The sequence below is a fragment of the Rhincodon typus genome, chromosome 4 (assembly GCF_021869965.1).
Source record: "Rhincodon typus isolate 14 chromosome 4, sRhiTyp1.1, whole genome shotgun sequence".
Taxonomy (NCBI): domain Eukaryota; kingdom Metazoa; phylum Chordata; class Chondrichthyes; order Orectolobiformes; family Rhincodontidae; genus Rhincodon; species Rhincodon typus.
The window spans coordinates 97,592-119,736 of NC_063335.1; the positions used below are offsets into that span (position 1 = coordinate 97,592).

Below are 22,145 nucleotides of genomic sequence, written 5' to 3' on the forward strand. Positions count from 1 at the left end.
GCGTTCCAAATATGGCCGAACCGATGTCCAGTACAGCCGCGACATGACATCCCAAATCCTTTACTCAATGCACTGACAAGTGAAGGCAAATGTACCAAAAGCCTTCTTCACTACCCTGTCTACTTGTGACTCCACCTTCAAGTAACTATGAACCTTATACTGCTAAGGCTATGAGCCCAAAAATAATCCAGCAGTAGTCCCGATTACGTGCTCTGGAATTTGCGACACTCTTAGCCAAACTGCCCCAGTACAGCTACAACAATGGAATCTACTCAGCAATGCCCCATCAGCCCTGTCAGTCTGCTCTCAATCATCAATATAGTAATGGAAGGTGTCATTAACAGTGCTATCAAGCAGTACTTTCTAAGCAATAATCTGCTCACTGTCAATCAGTTTGGTTTCAGTCAGGGCCACTCATCTCCAGACCAACAGACTTGGCTCAAACATGGACAAAATATCTGAATTCCAGGGGTGAAGTGAGTGTGATTGGCCTTGACATCAAGGTGACCTAAAAGAACTGGAAGCAGAGAAGATGTTTTCTATTGGCTGATGTCATATCTGGCACAAAGGAAGACAGTTCTGATTGTTGGAGGTCAGTCATCTAATCTCCAGGACACCTTTGCAGAAGTTCCTCAGAGGAGTATCTTAGGTCCAATCATTGTCAGCTGCTTCAGTGACTTTCCTTCCATTACAAGGTTAAAAGTGGTGATGTTCTATGATGATAGCACAATATTCAGCACCATTCACATAGATATCTTCAGATACTGAAGAAGTCCACGTACAAATGTAGCAAGACTTGACAATATTCAGACTTGGGTGGATAAGTGGCAAGAAACACTCATGGCCAACAAGTGCCAAGCAATGACCATATTGAACAAGAGAGAATCTAAATATTGCCCCTTGAAATTCAATGGCATTACTATCGTTGAATTCCTACAATTAGCATCCCAGGCATAACCACCGACCAGAAACTGAACTGGGCTAGCCATGGAAAGGTCAGGTCAGAGGCAAGGAATCCTGCAATGAATAACTCACCTCTTGACTCCCAACATCTCTCCATCATCAACAAGGTACAAGTCAGGAGTGTGATGGATTACTCTCCATTTGCCCAAATAAATGCAGCTCCAAGAAGCTCGACACCATCCAGGATAAAGGAAGCTACTTGACTGGCACCACATCCATAAACACCTAATCCCTCCACCATTGACATTCAGTAGCAGCATTGTGTACTATCTACAAGATGCACTGAAAAAACTCACTTCTTAGACAGTGCCTTCCAAACCCATGACAACTATCATCGAGAAGGACAAGAACAGCAGATACATGGGAACACCACTACCTGCAAATTCCCCTCCAAACCACTCACCACCCTGACTTGGAATATTTTACTGTTCTTTCAGTATCACTGGGTTAAAATCCTGGAATTCTCTTCCTCACGGCATTGTGGGTGCATCTACATCAAACAGATTGCATTGAAGTCAGGAAGGCAACTCACCACCACATTCTCAAGGGCAACTAGGGATTAGCAATAAATGCTGGCACAGGGAGCAATGCCCACATCCCATGTGTGAATAAAAATATTCAGCATCCTTCACACTCTCATCTTGCATAGGGTGAAGATGGCAGACCTGTAATGTTACTGGATTAGGAATGCAGAAATCCATGCTAATTTTAAAGTAGTGAAGATAATTTGTTGTAATTGTACATAGTTTTCGTGAGACCACAATTGGAGCATTATGTTTAGTTTTGATCTCTTTATCTAAGGGTACACTTGTGTTTGTGTGTGCTACAAAGATTGACCTGACTGAATCTTGGGACGGCGGAAGGGTAAACGCAGGAACAAAACTTCCCTGGCTGCTGGTTCTAGAATTCATTACTCAGCCTCGGAATGATAATCAATAGATTTCAAGATATCCAAGATATCCAAGATATCAAGGGATACGGGAATAGTGTGGAAAATAGCACTGATGGGCTAAATGGCCTGCTCATGCTCCTATTTTCAATGCAACTAATGTTCTGAGAACATGGGTTCAAATCCCACCATGGTAGGACAGTGGAATTTAAATTTGATTAACAAATATGGAATCAAAAGCTAGACTCAGTAATCACTGATCTTTGTAATGATCCATCTGCTTCACCAATGTTCTTTAGGGAAGGAAATCCGACATGCTCAACTGGTCCAGCCTACATGCGACTCCCAAGCTACAGCAATGAGATTGAGTTTAAATACCCTCTGAAATGGCATAGCACACCTCTCAGTGCATTAAACCGCTATGAATTCTAAAAGTAATAGTGTCAATGTACCAACAGCACAGGGGCCTGAAGTATTTCGAGGTGTCTCACAACTAACTTTTCAAGGGCATTTAGGGATGGCAACACCGAATGTACCCTTTAATTTGTTTGTTGTGTTTTAAGACAGACTCACAGCCAGGCATGCAAGCACTTTAACGAGCAGGTTGCCTGTATAGACAGACTTGGTAGATCCCAGATTGATATAGCAAAGGAGAACGACGCGATCTTTCCATGGGCAAGCCATAATACCCTGAAGGGTTTGAATATCACCCCAAGTTGAAACAAAGAATGGTAAGGAAAAATAACGTACAAGGCTTTTCATCTGTGAATGTGAAGTATGAAGTGTTTTTTACTATCCGTTGCAATCAGTCAAAGCAAAGGAGGCATCACCAATGCTGCTTCCAAACTACGCGTTTGCACAGAAACCACAAATGTGCAAAAAACAAAACAAGTTACTTGATATAGGTGTACAAGATGATAAGAGGCATTGATTGAGTGGATAGCCAGAGGCTTTTTCGCAGGGCGGACATGGCTATCACGAGGGGGCATAATTTTCAGGTGATTGGAGGAAGGTATATGGGAGATGTCAGAGGTAGGTTCTTTACACAGATAGTGGTGGATGCATGAAATGCACTGCCAGCGGTGATTGTAGAGTCAGATAGGGACATTTATGGATTCTTGGATAGACACATGGATGATAGTAAGATGAAGGATATGCAGGTTAGTTTGATCTTAGAGTAGGATAATAGGTCGGCACAACATCGTGGACCGAAGGGCCTGTACTGTGCTATACTGTTCTATGTTCTAAAACAACTTATGCATAGCAACATTGTCCTTAAGATAAACCCATGCACCAACTTCAACAGGACCAGACTATGCAGCAAGCCTGCTACGTACAGTGAATGAAATTAGAGGGAACACTGGACATCACCCACCAAAATGTTGTCAAAACAGCTGTGCTTGAAGGATGCTAGAGGGTCAGTGAATATCCGAGAGATCATGAGCACTCAACACATGGAAATGGAGACACATGCAAGGAGCAAACAGTCTTGCTTTCTGCAGTGATAATGATGTAACTGTTTTCACTGTCAATTATGCCAGCAATTAAATCACCAGCAGCTCTTATTCTACTTCTGTCAGAAAATGTATTTCTGTGTCTTCAGAAAACAAGAACTCTGCACTTTATTGACACTTTTTAACACAGGAAGGAGAATCAAAGATTCTGTGATCTGCACAGACAAATATTTTGAACTATGGTAGGGAAGAAAGCAGTCAGACAAACTACATCAGCCTGAGAGATATGGGATTCAGCTCTTGGACTTCCAATACTCTATGCCATGACAAACCACATACATAGGAAAGTAGGAATTGTGAGACAAGAGTAGTTCAAGGTCCTATCTAGATTACTTTCAAACACTGTAACATTACATGTTGCAAAGATACTGGAGCTGTTGACAATTCACAACCATCAACCTCATTAAATTAGACCAAATTTGCTACAATTCAGACTTCAGGTGAGGAAAATACCTTTGGGTGACAGCTTTGGCAATCATCTGTTCTAAGTCAGCCATTCCCCTCAAAGAAACCACATTTATAACAACATATTTTGATGGAATTTCTTCTAGTCTCTTTTACCTGACTCATTACATTTTCTTTGGCATTGTACTATTATCCCTTGCTTTATTTCATCTGTCCTGAATCCGTCCCCATCACAGCCTTCTATTTTGTTCTTTTAACATCCAACCTCCTGCCCGTAACATTCCCCAGCTCTGACAACTCTGCTTCTCTCCATTAACTATATCAGACTTGCTGAATGCATAGGAGTATAGGACTGAATAACTACTCCTGTTCCAACAAGATAGCTCCACCTTTCAATAAAATCACAGCTCATCATCTGATTCAATGGTACTTTTCTGTACTACCTTCATATCCCTTAATGACATGAGTGTCCATCAATTTCTGTCTTGAACCTTTGCAATTATTGAACTTTTCTGAGGCACAGAATTCTGAAGATTCATCACCCTCTGAGCAGAAATTTCTTCTCTGCTCATTCTGAACTGACTTAACCTTATCCTGATATTACGTCTCCGTGTTTTAGACTTATCAGCCAAGGAAAACTTCTCACCGACGTCAATCCAGTTATGCCCTATAAGAATTCTGTAAGTTTTCATGAGGTCACCATTTTTCTTTACTCTAAGGAATACATACCTAGTCTCCTCAACTTCCCCCCATAGAAAATCTTGCATTACCAGGGATCAATTTGGTGAATCTCTATTACACACCCTTAACTTCCTGTATTTTCTAATTTGTTCAAATCATCAGCTACAGAAACATTGCCATATCAGAAACAAGCTTTCTCTATTCATTTATACAATTACTCTGATACAGCAAGGAAAAGAGATTTTAAGCCTGAAATTAGTTCAGGACTTGTTACCAAAAACGTCAGTGCTTCAAAGCGCACAGAGAAAGAAATGACATTACCTCAACTCAAAATACTGGTCTCATAATCAGCCTGTGTAAGGTAGCTCTTTACTGTGCCCAAAATTACATTAAAAGAGAAAACTTTCTATCAACTCAGAGTTTCCAACAGATCCGTTGACCTCTAGTGAGACTAAAATTTGTTGAACTCCAAAAAGTAGATTAAAAAAACTAGATGCATTAACACATTTACTGATACAGAGTAAACTGTTATACTTTGTCTTAAAAAGACTCCTTTTTTGGCAGCTAGCTTGGCAAAATACAATCAAGGGTGTGCAGTCTGCAAATGGCTTTTATTAGTGACATTTTCCTCGTTTCCTGGAGCACAGCTTTTTTTTTATTCCCCCTCAAATCTGTCTGTTTACCTTGCAGCAGCTGCCAACATGGAAACTTAATATTCTGAGGCAACTCCATAAACTGGCAAACTGACTCATCAAAAGAAACCATTACAAATTTCTCACTGTGCCAAAGCAAACAAGGCGAAAGGTCTCTGTTTAAAATCATGCAATATGTTCTTCTCCTACTATGGCTTCACGACCCCGATGGAAATGATTACCAGCAGGTACCTAACATCTGAACAATTTCCAGCACACAACAATTTATTAAACAAATCTAAACTTAACTGCATACGAAGGAATTTACAAAAACAAGACAGCGATTTTACAGATTATAATGACAAGATTGAATGAATAAGGGAGCATTTTGTCTGCTGTACATCCACAAGGTAGCTGACACACTATTACAACAGATGTTGCCCAACTGCAGATCAGAAAGAATACAAAGACGTAATCCATCTTCATATAATTCCTGGCCGATAACATGCATTTCATGCCACTTTTGAAGTAATATGTCTTACTTGACAGTTGGTTTGATCTCTTCATCTTTTCGCATCTATTTAATCAGCCTACACTCTACAAATCCGACAGGTAAGCAAGCTGATCCACGAATGCAAAGCACAATCCCTTCCTGACCCTCACCAATCACAAGATTCAAATGATGACTAAAAAAGAAATGAACTGTTCGCTTGCAAGCAACGTGACTACCATACTTTCTCTCATCCAAATTTGCCCATGAGCTGAATTTTATTTACTTGAAAGAGATAACTGAACATGATCACAACATTACACAAACAATATACTAATCAGCAATCCTGTATTATTGCAATCTCATGGAGTGAGAAAGGAGAAACAATCCCATATCAATGTTGTGGAGTAAGATTCCTTATATTTTCCAGCAGCTTTAACCCAACAACAATGCGAACATGAGGCTAGAAGGGAATCCTGACTTCCAAGATGTTCTGGTTAGGAATAGGCTTCGTGCCATTTGTTAAAAACAAATGAGGAAACAAATGTATTTCAATTTCTTTTTGAGTAATCGTATTGTATACCAATTTCTTTTGATTGTACCAAAATTCGATCTTGCCCCATGTCCTTATTCCAACTACAATTGTATGAATCTCCATTAATGGTGCTGAATGCTGTTATGAGTGGGTCAGGCTTTGGGCAGAAGCCTCATTAATAGCTCTCACTTTCAACATTAATTGACCAAACAAAACCACAAAAAAGTTAATGAAGGCTGAATCTAACCTCAAATTATTTAAATGATTCCAATCTTGTAGGTACAAACATTAGTTAAACAGAACAATATCTGTTAATACAAGAAGTGTTTCTCATTTCTATTAACCATTTATTCAGCTGCTGACATTGACTGTTAACCAAATCGAGACTTTTTCAAAGGAAATGCATTGAAAACATTTTTACTTACTGTATTTGTCGCATCTTCCTGCAAAATTGCATCATACATCCTGTTGGCATCTTCATACCTTGTGGAACAGCAAAGCACGCAATAGTTTACTTTTATATGATCAAATGCTTAAGGGCAACAAATGTTCTTCATTATCAAATGACAGGCTCACGTCACGTATCAATACATGAAAATGCACAAGAACACAAATGAGTGGCACCTATCCTTTCATTTGCCAATTACCCAACTCAAAGAGTTGAAAAACAAGTATGACACCATTCAATAGTAAATGTTATGGTGGGACAAGACATGCAAAAATATTTTGAAAATGAACCATGCACCTTCAATATGTCTTTCATAATTTCTACTCATCTTCCTGGTGCAAAACAAACAAGTTCATACATACCTTTCTAGGGATTCAAGTCGCATCCCAGTCAATCGCTTCACCCGGTGGCTGCCTGGAAATTGTTTGCGGAGTTCTTGCAGACACAGCTGTGGATGGAGTAACATTAGCGCAAGTTTTGAATGCCCCTCATTCACACTTTCATGCTACTTACAACATACTGATGGTTAACTACCATGTTTTGTAGTACCTATTTGCATTAATACCTTGAAAACTTGAATCAAATCACCTTATAACCAGATCATTTTAAATAACTCTAATAATTTCATGACACAATGCAATGAGGTTTTAAAATGAAAACACAAAATCTGATTTCACAAATAAAGCTAACAATAAGTTTGCTTTATGAAGAAAGTACATAATCTTTGGCAATTTCTTCCAAATAAGCAAAAAGTATAAATTTCTTTTTGGTGTAGCTGCATGAATGGGGTATTGACAGTTAAATGTTCCATAAAGGTGCATTTACCATACATGTGAATAAAGTTGCATCATTATACTGTGCTTTTACATCATTATAACGTAAATAATGAATGGAACACAACATTGATTTATGAAAGTGGAATGGTGAAGCGTTGTACTTCAAATTAGCACTGTGAAATCCAACTGAGAGTTTCTGGTCAAAAATAAGCCAGAAAATTCCCTTACCCTCGTCCTTCTCCCATTGGGGGCAGCATAGTGGCTCAAAGGTTAGCACTGCTGCCTCACAGCATCAGGGACGTGGGTCCAACTCCACCCTCGGGTGACTGTTTGTGTGGACTTTGCACATTCTGCCCGTGGCTGTGTGGGTTTTCTCCCAGAGCTCCAGTTTTCTCCCAAAGTCCAAGGATGTGCAAGTTAGGTGGATTGGCTATGCTAAATTGCTCCAGAGTGGCCAGAGATGTGTAGGTTAGATGTGTTAGCCATGGTAAATATTGGGTGGGGGATGGGTCTGCGCGCGATGCCCTTCGGAGCGTTGGTGTGGACTTGTTGAGCCGAATGGCCTGATTCCACACTGTAGGGACTCTAACCTCGTGCAAACTACAAGTATTACCTACTCTTGAAAACCTTCTTGGGAGACTCTGCATGGTTCCAGCAATACCTCAATGCTACATTAACATATGCACACTAGACAGTCTGTTTCTGAACAATAACTGAACAAACGTGTGATTCAACATGAGTCAGCATAGCTATACATGACCTGCTGACCATGGCAGAGCTATTAGAATTGCTACTGAAATTACACCAAATCAGTTCGAAGTAGGAGGTGATAAACTTGAAACGTTAACAATTTCCTTCTGCATAGATGCAATCAGGCCTGATGAAAGTTGACAACAATTTCTGATTTTATTCCAGATTTTCAACATCTGCAGTATTTTGCTTTTGCACTAGTTAATTTCCATTTGTTCAGGCATTTCAACTGTTCCAGGGTATTGAAATTAACAGATTTTTAATGTCTAAAAGGGGCACAAAATTAGCTCGTGAAAATTAACATCAATAGCATATAAAGAAATGAAAACATTGACAAAGACAAGGCCGAGGAAATGCCAAATGGACAAGATCCTTGAAATATCCGACTTTATTTTGTGGTTGTTACCTGTCAGAGTTGGAAAAGTGCCTGCAGCTTTTTCAGGCTGTTCTGTCATTTCATTAGATCATGTCGCATTTACTGATCTTAGTCCCACAGCCCTGGAGACTCCTACCTTACAAAAATATACTCCATAAATTTTCAGAAATCCTTTCATGAGTTCTCACATGAAGAACTTGGAGGTGTCAAACAGATTCACTATACTGATAACGGGGTTCAGAGAGTTAAATGGAGGGAATTTTGCTTGATTTGCACTTCCTAGAGTATACAAACGGAGTCGTTATCTGATAATTGTACTTAAAATGTTAGTAGGATTTGGTACAATTATTGCAGAAAAATTAGTTCCTTTGATGGGGGAAAAGTCAAGAACAAGTAGACAAAATCTTAAAATTCAAGACAAGCCATTTGACAGTAAGACTGGAGAGCACATCTAAACTCAAAAGGTGAGCAGATACTGGAATTCTCAAACTTAAAAGGTTATCAATGCTGGTACTATCTGAAGCTTTCAAGTCAGTGATTAATGGATTTTTGTCGAGCAAGGACATAAAGCCAAACAGCAAAGGCAGATAAATGGAGTCAAGGTACTAATCAACCAGGAAAGCCAGAACAGGTTTGAGACACTGAATGGTCTTCTCCTGTTCCTAAAAAATTCCATCATTTGGAACAAGTTACCAGGTACGATGGAAGAGTGAAAGATGTGAGAAATGTTGTCAGGTGGGGCAAAACAGAATAACCGGCAAAGTGTCAAATTACATGCTTTCATTCTTAATTTGTCCTTTTATATTTGTGCTTTCTTCAATATAAATACCAATGAAAAATAACTTAGATTTATATAATAAATTCTGACATTTTGAGCTTAACAGCAAATCAATAACATAAACAAAACTGAAGTCAGTGTGGTGCTTTGGGTTTAGATTTCTGTTTTGAACAGGGAGCACAAACCTCCATCTGTTAAAACAGTCAGTGATCCAAGCAAAGGGAATTTTCTTCACTGTGCCTCCTTTGACTGACATTTGGAGTTAAAACATCCAGGTGCTTCTTGTTAAACTCAAAACAGTGTAACAAGGAAGCATTCTAATACTGATCCATTTCAGAGTACATAATGGATAGAATATTATGCACTGCAAGCATGTCGCAAATCAGAGCCACTTGGCGAACACTGCTCACTTCCAATTTAGAATTGCTCTTATTTATTATCCAAATCCAAAGAGTGAATGAGCCTGAATATGCCCATCCCCTGCAAAGCTGTGTTGAGGTTTGTGCTCTTGCTCTGGAGGTACAAACACATGAAAAACACTGCGAAATTGGCTACTTAGACTAGGTTTGGAGCTCTGGTCACCTAACACGGTTAGTGACAAGGTTGCGAACTTCCATTCTGTTTTAGATGAAAAGCATGTATCCTCAAAATTGTATGAGTACAAGGGAAAAAGAAAACGTTAGCCGATGGTACAACAACTCGGCATGCAATTTCAAGAATTAAAGCAAAAGATCTGACAGGGAAATAGGAGGATGAATTTTTTTAATGCAGCAAAGAGTATTGATCTAGAACTCACAATCTATGAGGAAGTGAAGATGACTAATGACTTTGAAAGGAAATTAGATGGGCTCTGGTTTAAAATTGTGCCTCTGGCACAAGATGCACAGTACATTGGTGAGGCCGCTTTTAGAATACTGCAAAAGCCAAGGTCTTTTTCCCAGGATAGGGGAGTCCAAAACTAATGGGTATAGGTTTACGGTGAGAGGGGAAAGACTTAAAAGGGAGCTAAGGGACAACTCTTTCACACAGAGAGGCGAGCTGCCAGAGGTAGGTACAATTATATCATTTAAAAGGCATCTGTGTGGGTACATGAATAGTAAGGTTTTAGATGTATATGGGCCAAATGCTGGCCAATGAGTCTAGATCAGTTTAGGATATGTAGTCGGTACAGAAAAGTTGGACCGAAGGGTCTGTTTCCATGCTGTATTACTCCATGAATCTAAGTGGGACTCCTAGGTCTCCTGATCGTAGTTTCTTTTTCTTTTTCTTTTCTTTAAACTGATAATGACCAACTGATATTCATTGGACTGTGCAACTCCAGTCAGCTGTGCTGAAATTTAGAACTAGAATCATGAGACTGACTTATGCACTTTATTAAAATGACTCATTCACAATATATCACAAAAGATGAGCCTCAATCTTACTTAGATCCATATTTATCTAAGCTATCTCAGATCATGAAAAATGATCTCCTGCAGAATAAAGCAAAGTGGGTTGCTATACAACAACAACTCTCACTTATATAGTACCCCTAATGCATCACAGGAGTATCAAACAAAATTCATCATCAAGTCAATGTAGGAGACATTAGGCTGGTCAAAGAGGTAGGTTTTAAGGATAGTCTAACAGAAGGAAAGACGGTTAAAAAAGGGGAGAGGTTCAACACTTGGAGCCCAGACAGCTAAAGGCACAGCAACCAAAGAATAAAAGAGATCCAGATGCTCAAGAGGACAGATTCGGAAGAGTCCAGTGATTGTGGAGACCTGGAAGAGGAGGTTATAAAGATAAGGTTGGACAAGGCTACAGAAAGATTTGAACAAAAGCATGGAGAAGATTAAATTAAAGATGCTGACAAGACAGGAGTCTGTGTTGGTCAGCAAAAACTGCACTTCACTGTTTGCAGGCTCTGATCAAGTGGTAGCATACATGCTCTGAATCACAAAGTAGTGGGTTCAGTTCTCCCTCTGGGGTTTGAACACAAAAATCAAGGCTGACACTCCACTAAAGCCCTGACCAAGTGCTGCACTATTGAAGGACCAGGCTTTTGGATCAGACATTAACCTAAGGTCTCACCTACTGCCCAGAGCACTAGTTTGAAGGAGGCAGGGAAGCTCTAACCAGTGTCCCTGACAATTTTTATCCCTCAATCAACATCTCAAGAAAAATTATTTGCTGATTATAAGAACATAAGAACTAGGAGCAGGAGTAAGCCATCTGGCCCCTCGAGCCTGCCCCGCCATTTAATAAGATCATGGCTGATCTTTTTGAGACTCAGGTCCACTTACCCGCCCACTCACCATAACCCTTAATTCCTTTACTGTTCAAAAATTTATCTAGCCTTGCCTTAAAAACATTCAGCGAGGTAGCTTCAACCGCTTCACTGGGCAGGGAATTCCACAGATTCACAACCCTTTGGGTGAAGAAGTTCCTCCTGACCTCAGTCCTACATGTGCTTCCATTTATTTTGAGGCGATGCCCTCTAGTCCTAGTTTCACCTGCTAGCAGAAACAACCTCCCTGCCTCCACCTTATCTATTCCCTTCATAATCTTATATGTTTCTATAAGATCTCCCCTCATTCTTCTGAATTCCAATGAGCATAATCCCAGTCTACTCAGTCTCTCCTCAAAATCCAACCCTCTCAACTTATCCCAGATGGTCAGACGTGTATGTGAACAGCCAAGTCTGCAGGTATAGATGAGAACTTTTTTTTTCCATTCACAGGATGAGGGCATCGTTGGCTAGGCCAGCATCTAGTTCCCATCCCTAATTGCCCAGAGGGTAGTTAAGAGTCAACCACAATGCTTTGGGTCTGGAGTCACATGCAGACCAGACCAGGTAAGGATGGCAGTTTCCTTCCCTAAAGGACATTAGTCACCCAGGTTTTTTTTTACTGACAAACAACAACGGATTCATGGTCATCATTAGACTATTAACACCAGATTTTTATTGAATTCAAATTCTATCATCTGCTGTGGTAGGATTTGAACCCAGGTCCTCAGAACATTATCTGGGTCACTGGATTAGCAGTCCAGCAATAATACCACTAGGCCATCACCTCCCTTTGAGAGTGAAATGGAACAAGCAAGGACAAAAATGGGTGATATTAATTCAAGCTGAAATAGGTTCTCTTGCTAATTAAGATATGGGTTAGAATCTGCAGGTGAGAACAAGTTTACAAAATGCTCATATGGTTTCCGCTGACAAACCCAGTATTGTGTCACAGGTGAGCTTGTACCTGAAACCTGCCACCCTACTGAACTGTGAGATTACTGGGAAAGGTACAGATGATTAGGAAGGAAAGTGAGTAGGAAGAATTAAACAAGTACTAGGTTCACTCTTAGGTGTGCCTGACTAGCTATAGCTTGGACGTGACTGAGGAAACTGCATGAATAGTGAATAAAGTAACATAGGGAAGGTAGAAGCAGCAGCTGAACAAAGGCTGGCGAATACAACACCATTTTTTTAAGAAACTGTGTGGCCTCTTTGTACAATTGCTGACAAGTTTAGGTCACTTCGGTCAATTTTGGACTACAAATAACTTTAGATTTAAACATCAGGTTCTTTATTTCAGTATGTGCTTCATTCTAAACTAAAATATTGTCTATGCTAGAAATCTGAAATATAAACAGAAGATGCTGAAAATGCTTTGCAGGAAGTCAATCAGCACCTATTTTGTACTGAATTATATCTCTAAAATACTTGGTCATAATTTGGCTAGGCATGAAATAGTGGGAACACATTATTGTTTGCTCAAATCAAAGCATTTTCTTCCATTCTTAAGCAAAATGCATTTCAGTGAATTTAATGACAGCATGCATGTGAAATTCAAAGCTTAAAACAACAGTAAGAAAGAACTATAAAAATGTATCTAACTATTATAGATACCTACCGTTGCCAAGTCATCACGGCTACAGTCAAGGGCAGCAATCATCACTTGTTCATAAATTATCCAAACTAAATGCAACAAAAATTTAAACAAGGAGAAAAAAAGTTATGACAGCAATTAAAAAGTTTGCACCTCCTCAATGAAATCTCATTTTAAAGCCAGCAAAGTCACTTATTGTTTGTGTAAAACCAGACAGCCAAAGGGAAATGGAGGGAAGAAGGAAAGAAAGAAAAAGACAGCAAAGGAAGAAAGTATGAAACAGAGACATCAGAAGAGAGAATGGGAGAGGAAAAAGCAAGAGAGTAGAAAAAACATCCAAGAAGTGAGAGAAAGAGGAAATTCAGAAAAATGAGAAAAGGAAAGAAAAAAGGTCAGATAAGGAGATTTGTTTAAATGTCTGGGGATGATAGTATGTCTCAAATACTTGCCAGGTAATTCAAGACTGCAGAAACATAATTACCTTTTGCTGCATGTTGGAACAGTGAAAATTATTACTTCTCCTTTGAAGTATTTCCCAGGTCTAATCTTTAGCAAATGCCTTAACAGCTTAATATTTCTAAAATATAAGATGATAATTTAACAACGGCCACAGATCAAACAAGATTGCTATTGTGCACAGAGGAGTTACTGGAACAGAGAAGAAAACAAGGACGCTCCACAATAACATTTTATCATGTCAGTAGGTCTTTTGTTCAACCTTCACCTAGGAATAATTGCCATATTAGTAATGACAATAGACCACTATCTTTGCTGGAGAGAGTGAGGCATAAAAATCACACAAATTCTCCCGTTGTTGTGGAAGCATTGTTTACCACCAGAGGCAGTATGCTTTACATTGTTAGCCTTGTAAAGACAGCAGTATTGCAGTGTGAAAAGGGAAACAGCATTCACCAGTTTCTCTATGTTGTGTCAAATCATCTTACTGGTTCAATACTTAAAACAAATTGTAGACAATAAATTCTTACAAAAAGCCAGACCACAGGAATGAGGGTGTGGATTATGAAAAGAATCTTGTATACTGAGAGACACAGGATCAATATAACTAATTTGCAAGTTGACAATCCTCCCCTCCTGTTGTGCAACCCATGTGCTCTACAGCCAGGAATAAAATGTGCTCGCTGCCCATTTTCAGTCCCTAGTTTTAAAGGCAGACTGAAAACAAATGAAAAGGATTAGTTTAAAATACATAATGTTACTAATTAACAGTAATAAGGAATGTAACTGGGTGTACCAGGGCCCCAGGACTTCTGGTTTTGTTTGTCAAATAACCTGCTACTCTCAGATTCAACCAACATTTCCAACATTATTTACAGGTGCAACATCAAAGTGCAGTTTGGACATGCATGTTTTCTCCAGGAATCTGGACCTTATTTCACAATTGTTACACATACAGAACAGGCATATAATCTATTTATGGCATATATTTAAATACATCACATTACAAAGTGAAAAGTGTTAGGAAATACCAGATAACATAATACAATTAATTAGATAAAGAAATCAGACAAACTTTTTTTCTAAACATGTCACGTATAAATTAAACATTAAGATTTGAAAAGAATTAAATTTTATTCCCACAGAAGCACAAATAATTGATTATTACAAAGCTGGTTTTAGTGATGAAATAGGTATTATTTAAAGGAAGCCAGTCCTTTAATCTCCAGTGTTCTTAACTCAGGGGGCTTCAATTTGTAATTCTGATTTACAATCATCATCAGGTAATTAATTAATTATTTCTAGTATGGCTGGTCACATATTATGCTAAAGGCAGGATATTTTATAACGAACGGAATGAGACCCAACACAGAAGCAATTAGATGCGGGGAGAGGGAAAAATAAGAGACACGGGCAGACAGCAATACCAGACAGAATGGGAGGGTGACCCGCTAGTGAAGAGACTGCGACACAATGGGTGGGTAGGGTCACTGAATATTTTTAAGTGGGATAAATTCTTGTTAGGCCATAGAATCAAAGATTATTGGGGGTACATGGAAATGTGGAATGTGGAAATCGTAATACTAGTAGATCCCCTATGATCTTACTATATGGTGGAGCAGGATTCAAGGGACCAAGTGACCGACACCTGGTCTAATTCGTATTTATGTTCACCGTGTTCCATGAGCCACCAGAACACTTAGTCATCATAAGGTAGATTTGCTGACACCGTCCTTCTTTTAGGTTGAGACCCAAAGGGCCTGCTTCGTCTTTTGTCTGCTGTACCAAAAACCACTAGGTACATTAATGAGAAGAAGCTCTAGTCTTAAACAAGGAGTTTATCACATGATAGAGGTCAGGTACAAATTACATTGGAATGACAACTACTAAGATTATGAGGAAACTTCCTTTGAAGTACAGAGTTGTTTTCCTCATCCAAGTTCTTACAACATCATCATATTGGCTGGAACTTAATTAACTCCACTGCATAATGGGGCAGTAATGGCCTAGTGATATTTTAGCTAGACAGTTAAACCAGACACCCAGGAAATGTTCCAGGGACCTGGGTTCAAATTTCACCACGGCAGATGGTGGTACTTGAATTCAATAAAAATGTCTGGAATTAAGAGTCCAATGATGACCACGAAACCATTGTCAATTGCCAGGAAAATCCATCTGGTTCGCTAATGTCCTTTAGGGAAGGAAACTGCTATCTTTATCTGATCTGGACTCTATGTGACTCCATATGCTCTGTAATCTCTCCGGGATGGGCAATAAATGGCCTAGGCAGTAAGCCCTCAACCCACTAATGAATATACAAAAAAAAACTTTCAGCACCAAACATAATGGAAATTTTTAAGGACTTTTTGGCTTGATTGCAATGTGCCTGAGAAAAGTGACGGAAGGAGGCCTCCAGATGGGCAAGGAGGAAGGAAGGGAGGCAGCCAGTGAGGGAGGATGTGACTAAGTGTTTCAGCTGTTGCTGTGGATTCCACACAAGCCTTGCAGCTTGAGGCTGGCTGAAGACATTCTGCTGAGATAGATTAACAGATGATGGGATGTCAACTGATTCAGTGCATGCAAAGAAAGGGAAAGTTTCTGCTACTGTTCTTGGCAGTCAATAATTATTGAAGTCTGGTGAAAAGACAAGGTCATGGCTCCAAGAGTGGAAAGTCTCAGCTGGCAGGTTCATCCTTCAGGCTGATCTGTTTATCATCAATTCTCCAGAAATGGGCAGCCACTTGCTCATTATTTCTTAAGTACACTAGGAACAGAATTATAGATGACTAGAAGTGAGTGATAAGGCTTTGCTCTGGGAATTCAGAGGACATCATAAACCATTAAAGGCATTCTCAAATGGTTATGGAAATCTTCGCAAATCAAGGGATTAAATTACCACCTTGCACTGACAATATCATCCCTGATTATGTTCTCAATAAATTTTAATTCTTTACAAGAAATATCAAGTTAAACAATGAATAGCGACTATGGATTGTGACAGATGAGGCCTGGAGAACATTGATGTAAAAATTACATGAACGAATAAAAAATTTCCAAGTGCAAATTGATCAAACAGTGAAGTGGCTTACCAGTAATTAACCCAGCAAAGAAATGAGTTAATTCAAGGGAAAAAAAAACCTTGTATTTGTGTAGCAACTTTCAGGAACTCAGGTGTCCAAACATGTCTTAAACCAAAAGAAACACTTCTGAAGGGTGGTTACTCTTGTAGGAAACACAATCACCAATTTGTCCGTAGCAAGCTCCCACAAACAACAAGGTGATTTGCTTTTATTGGTCTAATGACCACCTTTGACTTGACATGCACTCTGCATTTTGCTTTCAGTAGTCGTTTTTGAGGGATTGTTGACTCAGCCATCTCATCACTTACTTGGATCACTCGCTATCCACATACTCCTCCTAAATCCACTCTACCTTCTCTGTATCTGCCTGTGGAAATCTATATTCTTGCATTCGTCAGAATTAGATCGAAAGAAACAGACTAGCTAAAAGAGACACCATTTCGTACAGCACGAGAGGGAGTGCTGGTAGGGTGGGCAGCAATTACAGTTATCAGTAAACCCTCATTCTTAGACCAGGCTGGCTGAGATAGGACAGGGTGTTGCCATGGAAATGTAGCAGAGATTGGTTGTCTCCAAGATCTTCCCTTAGTGAAAATATTGCAATGTATGTACAAATTTTTTTGCCTACATAGGGTCCTGTATATGAACATATGTAGCTTCTAGCACACATAAATACTTAATATTATTTGAGAGCCCAAATGATGATCTTAAATTGGTTTCCAGTGTAAGTCTTAGCACGGTTCAGATTATTTAATAAAGGACTTCCAATAGCAGAATTACATCAATGATGGATGTAAATTTCTGAGGCCTACATGCATAGGCTAGTTGAGCTGGATTAACATGCTGCCTGCTGTGAACAGTCATTGAGATGTGTTGTTTAATACTGTCTGGCAAATGATGCGGTGTACAGCCTACATTCCTGGCTTCACACATGCACTGGAACTCATATCACATTCCTCACTTTTCAAGTAGACAAAATGCCTTTTGGCTTGATGGCAGTATCCTGTTCATGGAGAAACACTCGTGGGTGTATTGCATAGTAGCAGTATGAGACAGTTAACTTCACCATTTGTTCAAATTTTTCAAACACCTTTCCCTTCCAGAATAATGTATGGTAGACTGGGCACTATTCAGAGCCAAACATAGTAGACATAGGACCTTTCATGAGATTTTTGCGATCTACAGCATGTGATGATTTGATCAGGGCATCCATTATTATGCAGGATACTTCTGACACACCTTTGTTTCATTGCCAAGCTTACATAGTGAGCAGATGGCTAAAGCGCTATTCCTGAAGTTGCCAAAGGATTGACCATGTAAAGGGCGGGCCTGTAGGACTCCTAATACGTATATTAACCAGTGAATGTAGGCTTTCAGTAGTCAGTAATCAAGAATCCATTGGTACATTTCTCAACTAATACATTGAGGAAAAGAGAGCTCATTTTATTGCGGTAGGCTTGAGCATAAACTGTGTAAAGAAATTCTATGATGCATGTGGATTCACATATGTAAGCATAGGAGGTTAGTGCTCATTCCGAAGATGCACTCTCATGGTAACCACCTAATATGTTGATAAGGGGTGGGCGTAGAAGGGATTTCATGGCAATGCCATCTGTTTGGTCAGACATGTTGTCATTGAAACTGAAGTCAACCGCACAAGCTGCTAAGTTCTGAGTTCAATGAACAGATTCACATACGTGTGGCAGATCTAGATTATCATAATATAGTGACATAATATAATTAGCTTCTTTGAATGGTGTGATTGTAAATAAAAATATAAGTCTTATCTGGTCTTCATAAATGTGAGAGAGTCTTTCAGTGTATGTAGAAAATTTATTTGGAACTGACTGCAACAGCTCACGCAACCATTTGGTCCATTTATGTTGGGCTTGAGCCAGTCACAGATAGGATAGGGTGTAATGTGATATAGCTTTTATGTGTACTGTGTGACTCATGAAGCCATGAAGACAAATCCCATCATCGGGCAGGTTATCATCCTTACTAAAGTCTAACAAACACTTTTGAAATTTGCCCTCGAGCATGGTTATTTAGTCATCCATAGTAGCAGGTCCTACAGATAAAAACTTGGAACAATAGTTGAGCGCAGCATGCATTTTACTGGTGTAATCACACTTACTGAGTATGACCACACCAGTACCTATGTCAAGTTTACAAATGTGCACATCAAGGCTTGCCTTGAAATTACACAATGCTACCAACGCATTGCTTGCAAGCCTCAAAAGTACATCCACCATTACATGTGATTCTACTATATTTTCATGGCAACACAAAACAATAATTACCAGCCTGGACTGAGAATTAAAATTGACAGTTGACTGCTTTTGCTACATCTCAATGTCAATAATGACCCAACCCAATCAGCACCCTCTTCTCATGCAGTATAAAATGGTACCCTTTTTTCAAGTCTGCTTGTTATGTATTAGTTCTGATGCGAGAAAAATAAGCTTCAACCTCTAGTCTCCTTTGAGCAATGTTTAACATCTGTACTACCAAGCAATTATTTATAGAAACATATATTCTCCAACTCACTGTCAACATTTTCAAATCAAAATTATATACCTTATGCCCTTCCATTTGCCACATTTCTGTAACCACTGGTTGGCTCACCACATCCTCACCTCCAATTTTGAAGAAAGCATACATTTTCTCTCTCAAACACAAGGATGCCAACTTTAAAAGAAACTCAATATACATCTTACTTCAGTAAAGCTTTGCGAATTTGCCCAATTGTTATCTGAAGAAAAGCTACTGTACAATGAGTGACTCAACAAAAGAGCAAAATCCTGTCACTGGAATGAATGGAAAATTGCTAATGGATTCTGGAAACTTTGGTGCACAACACATGCTCAGTCTCCATTCATAAACTTCTCCTCTACATCACAGCCCGAGGCAAAAGAACAAGCCTAGGACCAGGATTTAAGGGAATTCTGAGGCTACAATAAATACAATTTATTCAAACACACAAAAGATAGGTAAGGATAAATTCAATTCTTATTTTGTTACAATCTTCTCTTAGAATCACAAAATACTTCTGATACACCTCTATTTCATTGTCAAGCTTACATAATGAGCAGATGGCTAAGGCACTATTCCTGAAGTTGCCAAAGGATTGGCTTTGTAAAGGGCAGGTCTGTAGGACTCCTAATACGTATATTAACCAGTGAATGTAGGCTTTCAGTAGTCAGTAATCAAGAATCCATTGGCACATTTCTCAGCTGATACATATAATCTCCTCTCAGAATCACTACATTGGAGTAGCAGGCTATTCGGCCCATTGAGTTCACACCAACCCTCCAAACAGCATTCCACCCGGACCCACACCCCTATCCTAACCCTGTAATCCCGCATATCTACGGCTAGTCCATTAGCCTGCACATCCCTGGACACTATGAGCAACTTACTTTGACCAATCTATCAGCCGGCACATCTTTGAACTGTGGGAGGAAACTGAAGCACTGCAGGAAACGCATGCAGATACATGCAGAATGTGCAAACTCTACACAGATAGTCAACTTAGGGTGGCATCAAACCTGGGTCTCTGGTGCTCTGAGGCAGCAGTGCTAACCACTGAGCCACGACGCTGCTCTTGGACGACAAAAATGTCAATGATGCAGGCCAAAATTGGGTGAGTGTTTAAAATTGAAAAGATCAAAAAATAAGGCGCAAAACTGGTCAAAATATGCAATAACAGAGGAACATGTACTCCCACAACAAAACGACAGGTATTCTGAGCACAAATCATTTATCATAGCAACCAGCACAGCAAAATTATTTGATGAGTAATCCAGAGGCTGGACTAAAAGTATACAAGTTCAAATCCCACTAATGGATGTGGGGAACTCAAATTATGTTAATTAAACAAATCAGGAACAGAGGCCTTGTAACTGCCAGATTGTTTGTAAAAACTCAGTTGGTTCACAAGTATGCTTCAGGGAAAATAAAAATATTGTCATCTTTACCCAGTCTGGCCTATATATTCCAGACCCACAGTAGTATGATTGACGTTTGATAAGGTTCCCCATGGTAGGCTGATGGAGAAAGTGAAGTCGCATGGGGTCCAGGGTGTACTAGCTAGATGGATAGAGAACTGGCTGGGCAACAGGAGACAGAGAGTTGTAGTGGAAGGGAGTTTCTCAAAATGGAGAACTGTGACTAGTGGTGTTCCACAGGGATCCGTGTTGGGACCACTGTTGTTTGTGATATACATAAATGATCTGGAGGAAGGTATAGATGGTCTGATCAGCAAGTTTACAGATGACACTAAGATTGGTGGAGTAGCAGATAATGAAGGGGACTGTCGGAGAATGCAGCAGAATATAGATAGATTGAAGAGTTGGGTGGAGAAATGGCAGATGGAGTTCAATCCAGGCAAATGCGAGGTGATGCATTTTGGAAGATCCAATTCAAGAATAAACTATACAGTGAATGGAAAAGCCCTGGGGAAAATTGATGCAAAGAGAGATCTGGGTGTTCAGGTCCATTGTACCCTGAAGGTGGCAACGCAGGTCGATAGAGTGGTCAAGAAGGCATACGGCATGCTTTCATTCATTGGACGGGGTACTAAGTACAAGAGTTGGCAGGTCATGTTACAGTTGTATAGGACTTTGGTTCGACCACATTTGGAATACTGCGTACAGTTCTGGTCACCACATAACCAAAAGGATATGGATGCTTTGGAGAGGGTGGAGAGGAGGTTCACCAGGATGTTGCCTGGTATGGAGGGCGCTAGCTATGAAGAGAGGTTGAGTAGATTAGGATTATTTACATTAGAAAGACGGGGGTTGGGGGGGGACCTGACTAGGTCTACAAAAAGAGGTATAGACAAGGTGGATAGCAAGAAGGTGAGAGGGGAAAAGTTTAAGGGAGATATGCGTGGAAAGTTCTTTATGCAGAGGGTGGTGGGTGCCTGGAACGCGTTGCCAGCGGAGGTGGTAGGGGCAGGCACGATACTGTCATCTAGACAGATACATGAATGGGCAGGGAGCAGAGGGATACAGACCCTTGGAAAATAGGTGACAGGTTTAGAAAGAGGATCTGGATCGGCGCAGGCTTGGAGGGCCGAAGGGCCTGTTCCTGTGCTGTAATTTTCTTTGCTCTTTGACTCTTGTAGGGTATTGCAAACTGGAAGTTGTGATACCCACATTACAACTGACTATATTTGAAAGGTAGAGACAACAAGGTGCAGGGCTAGATGAACACAGCAGGCCAAGCAGCATCATAGGAGCAGAGAGGCTTTTGACGTTTCGGGCCGAGACCCTTCATCAGAAAAGGGGGAGGGGAAGGGGGTTCCGAAATAAATAGGGAGAGAGTGGGAGGCGGATAGAAGAGGGATAGAGGAGAGGATAGGTGGAGAGGAAACAAACAGGTCGAAGAGGCGGGGATGGAGCCAGTAAAGGTGAGAGTAGGTAGGGAGTTAGGAAGGGGATAGGTCAGTCCAAGGAGGACGGACAGGTCAAGGGGGCGGGATGAGGTTGGTCGGTAGGAG

General features: G+C 40.0%; 1 protein-coding gene across 1 annotated transcript in view; it reads right to left on the reverse strand.

The window, feature by feature from the left end:
- Positions 1–22,145, reverse strand: part of emc2 (ER membrane protein complex subunit 2) — a gene marked incomplete at its 3' end in the record, with an annotated part of 106,281 nt that overhangs the window by 37,739 nt on the left and 46,397 nt on the right. Inside the window, exons 3-6 of the mRNA XM_048595601.1 lie at positions 21,611–21,616; positions 13,128–13,192; positions 6,920–7,005; positions 6,535–6,592 (exon numbers count right to left, since the gene is read on the reverse strand). Coding sequence (XP_048451558.1) covers positions 6,535–6,592; positions 6,920–7,005; positions 13,128–13,192; positions 21,611–21,616 — 215 coding nt within the window. The remainder of the gene's footprint in view (positions 1–6,534; positions 6,593–6,919; positions 7,006–13,127; positions 13,193–21,610; positions 21,617–22,145) is intronic.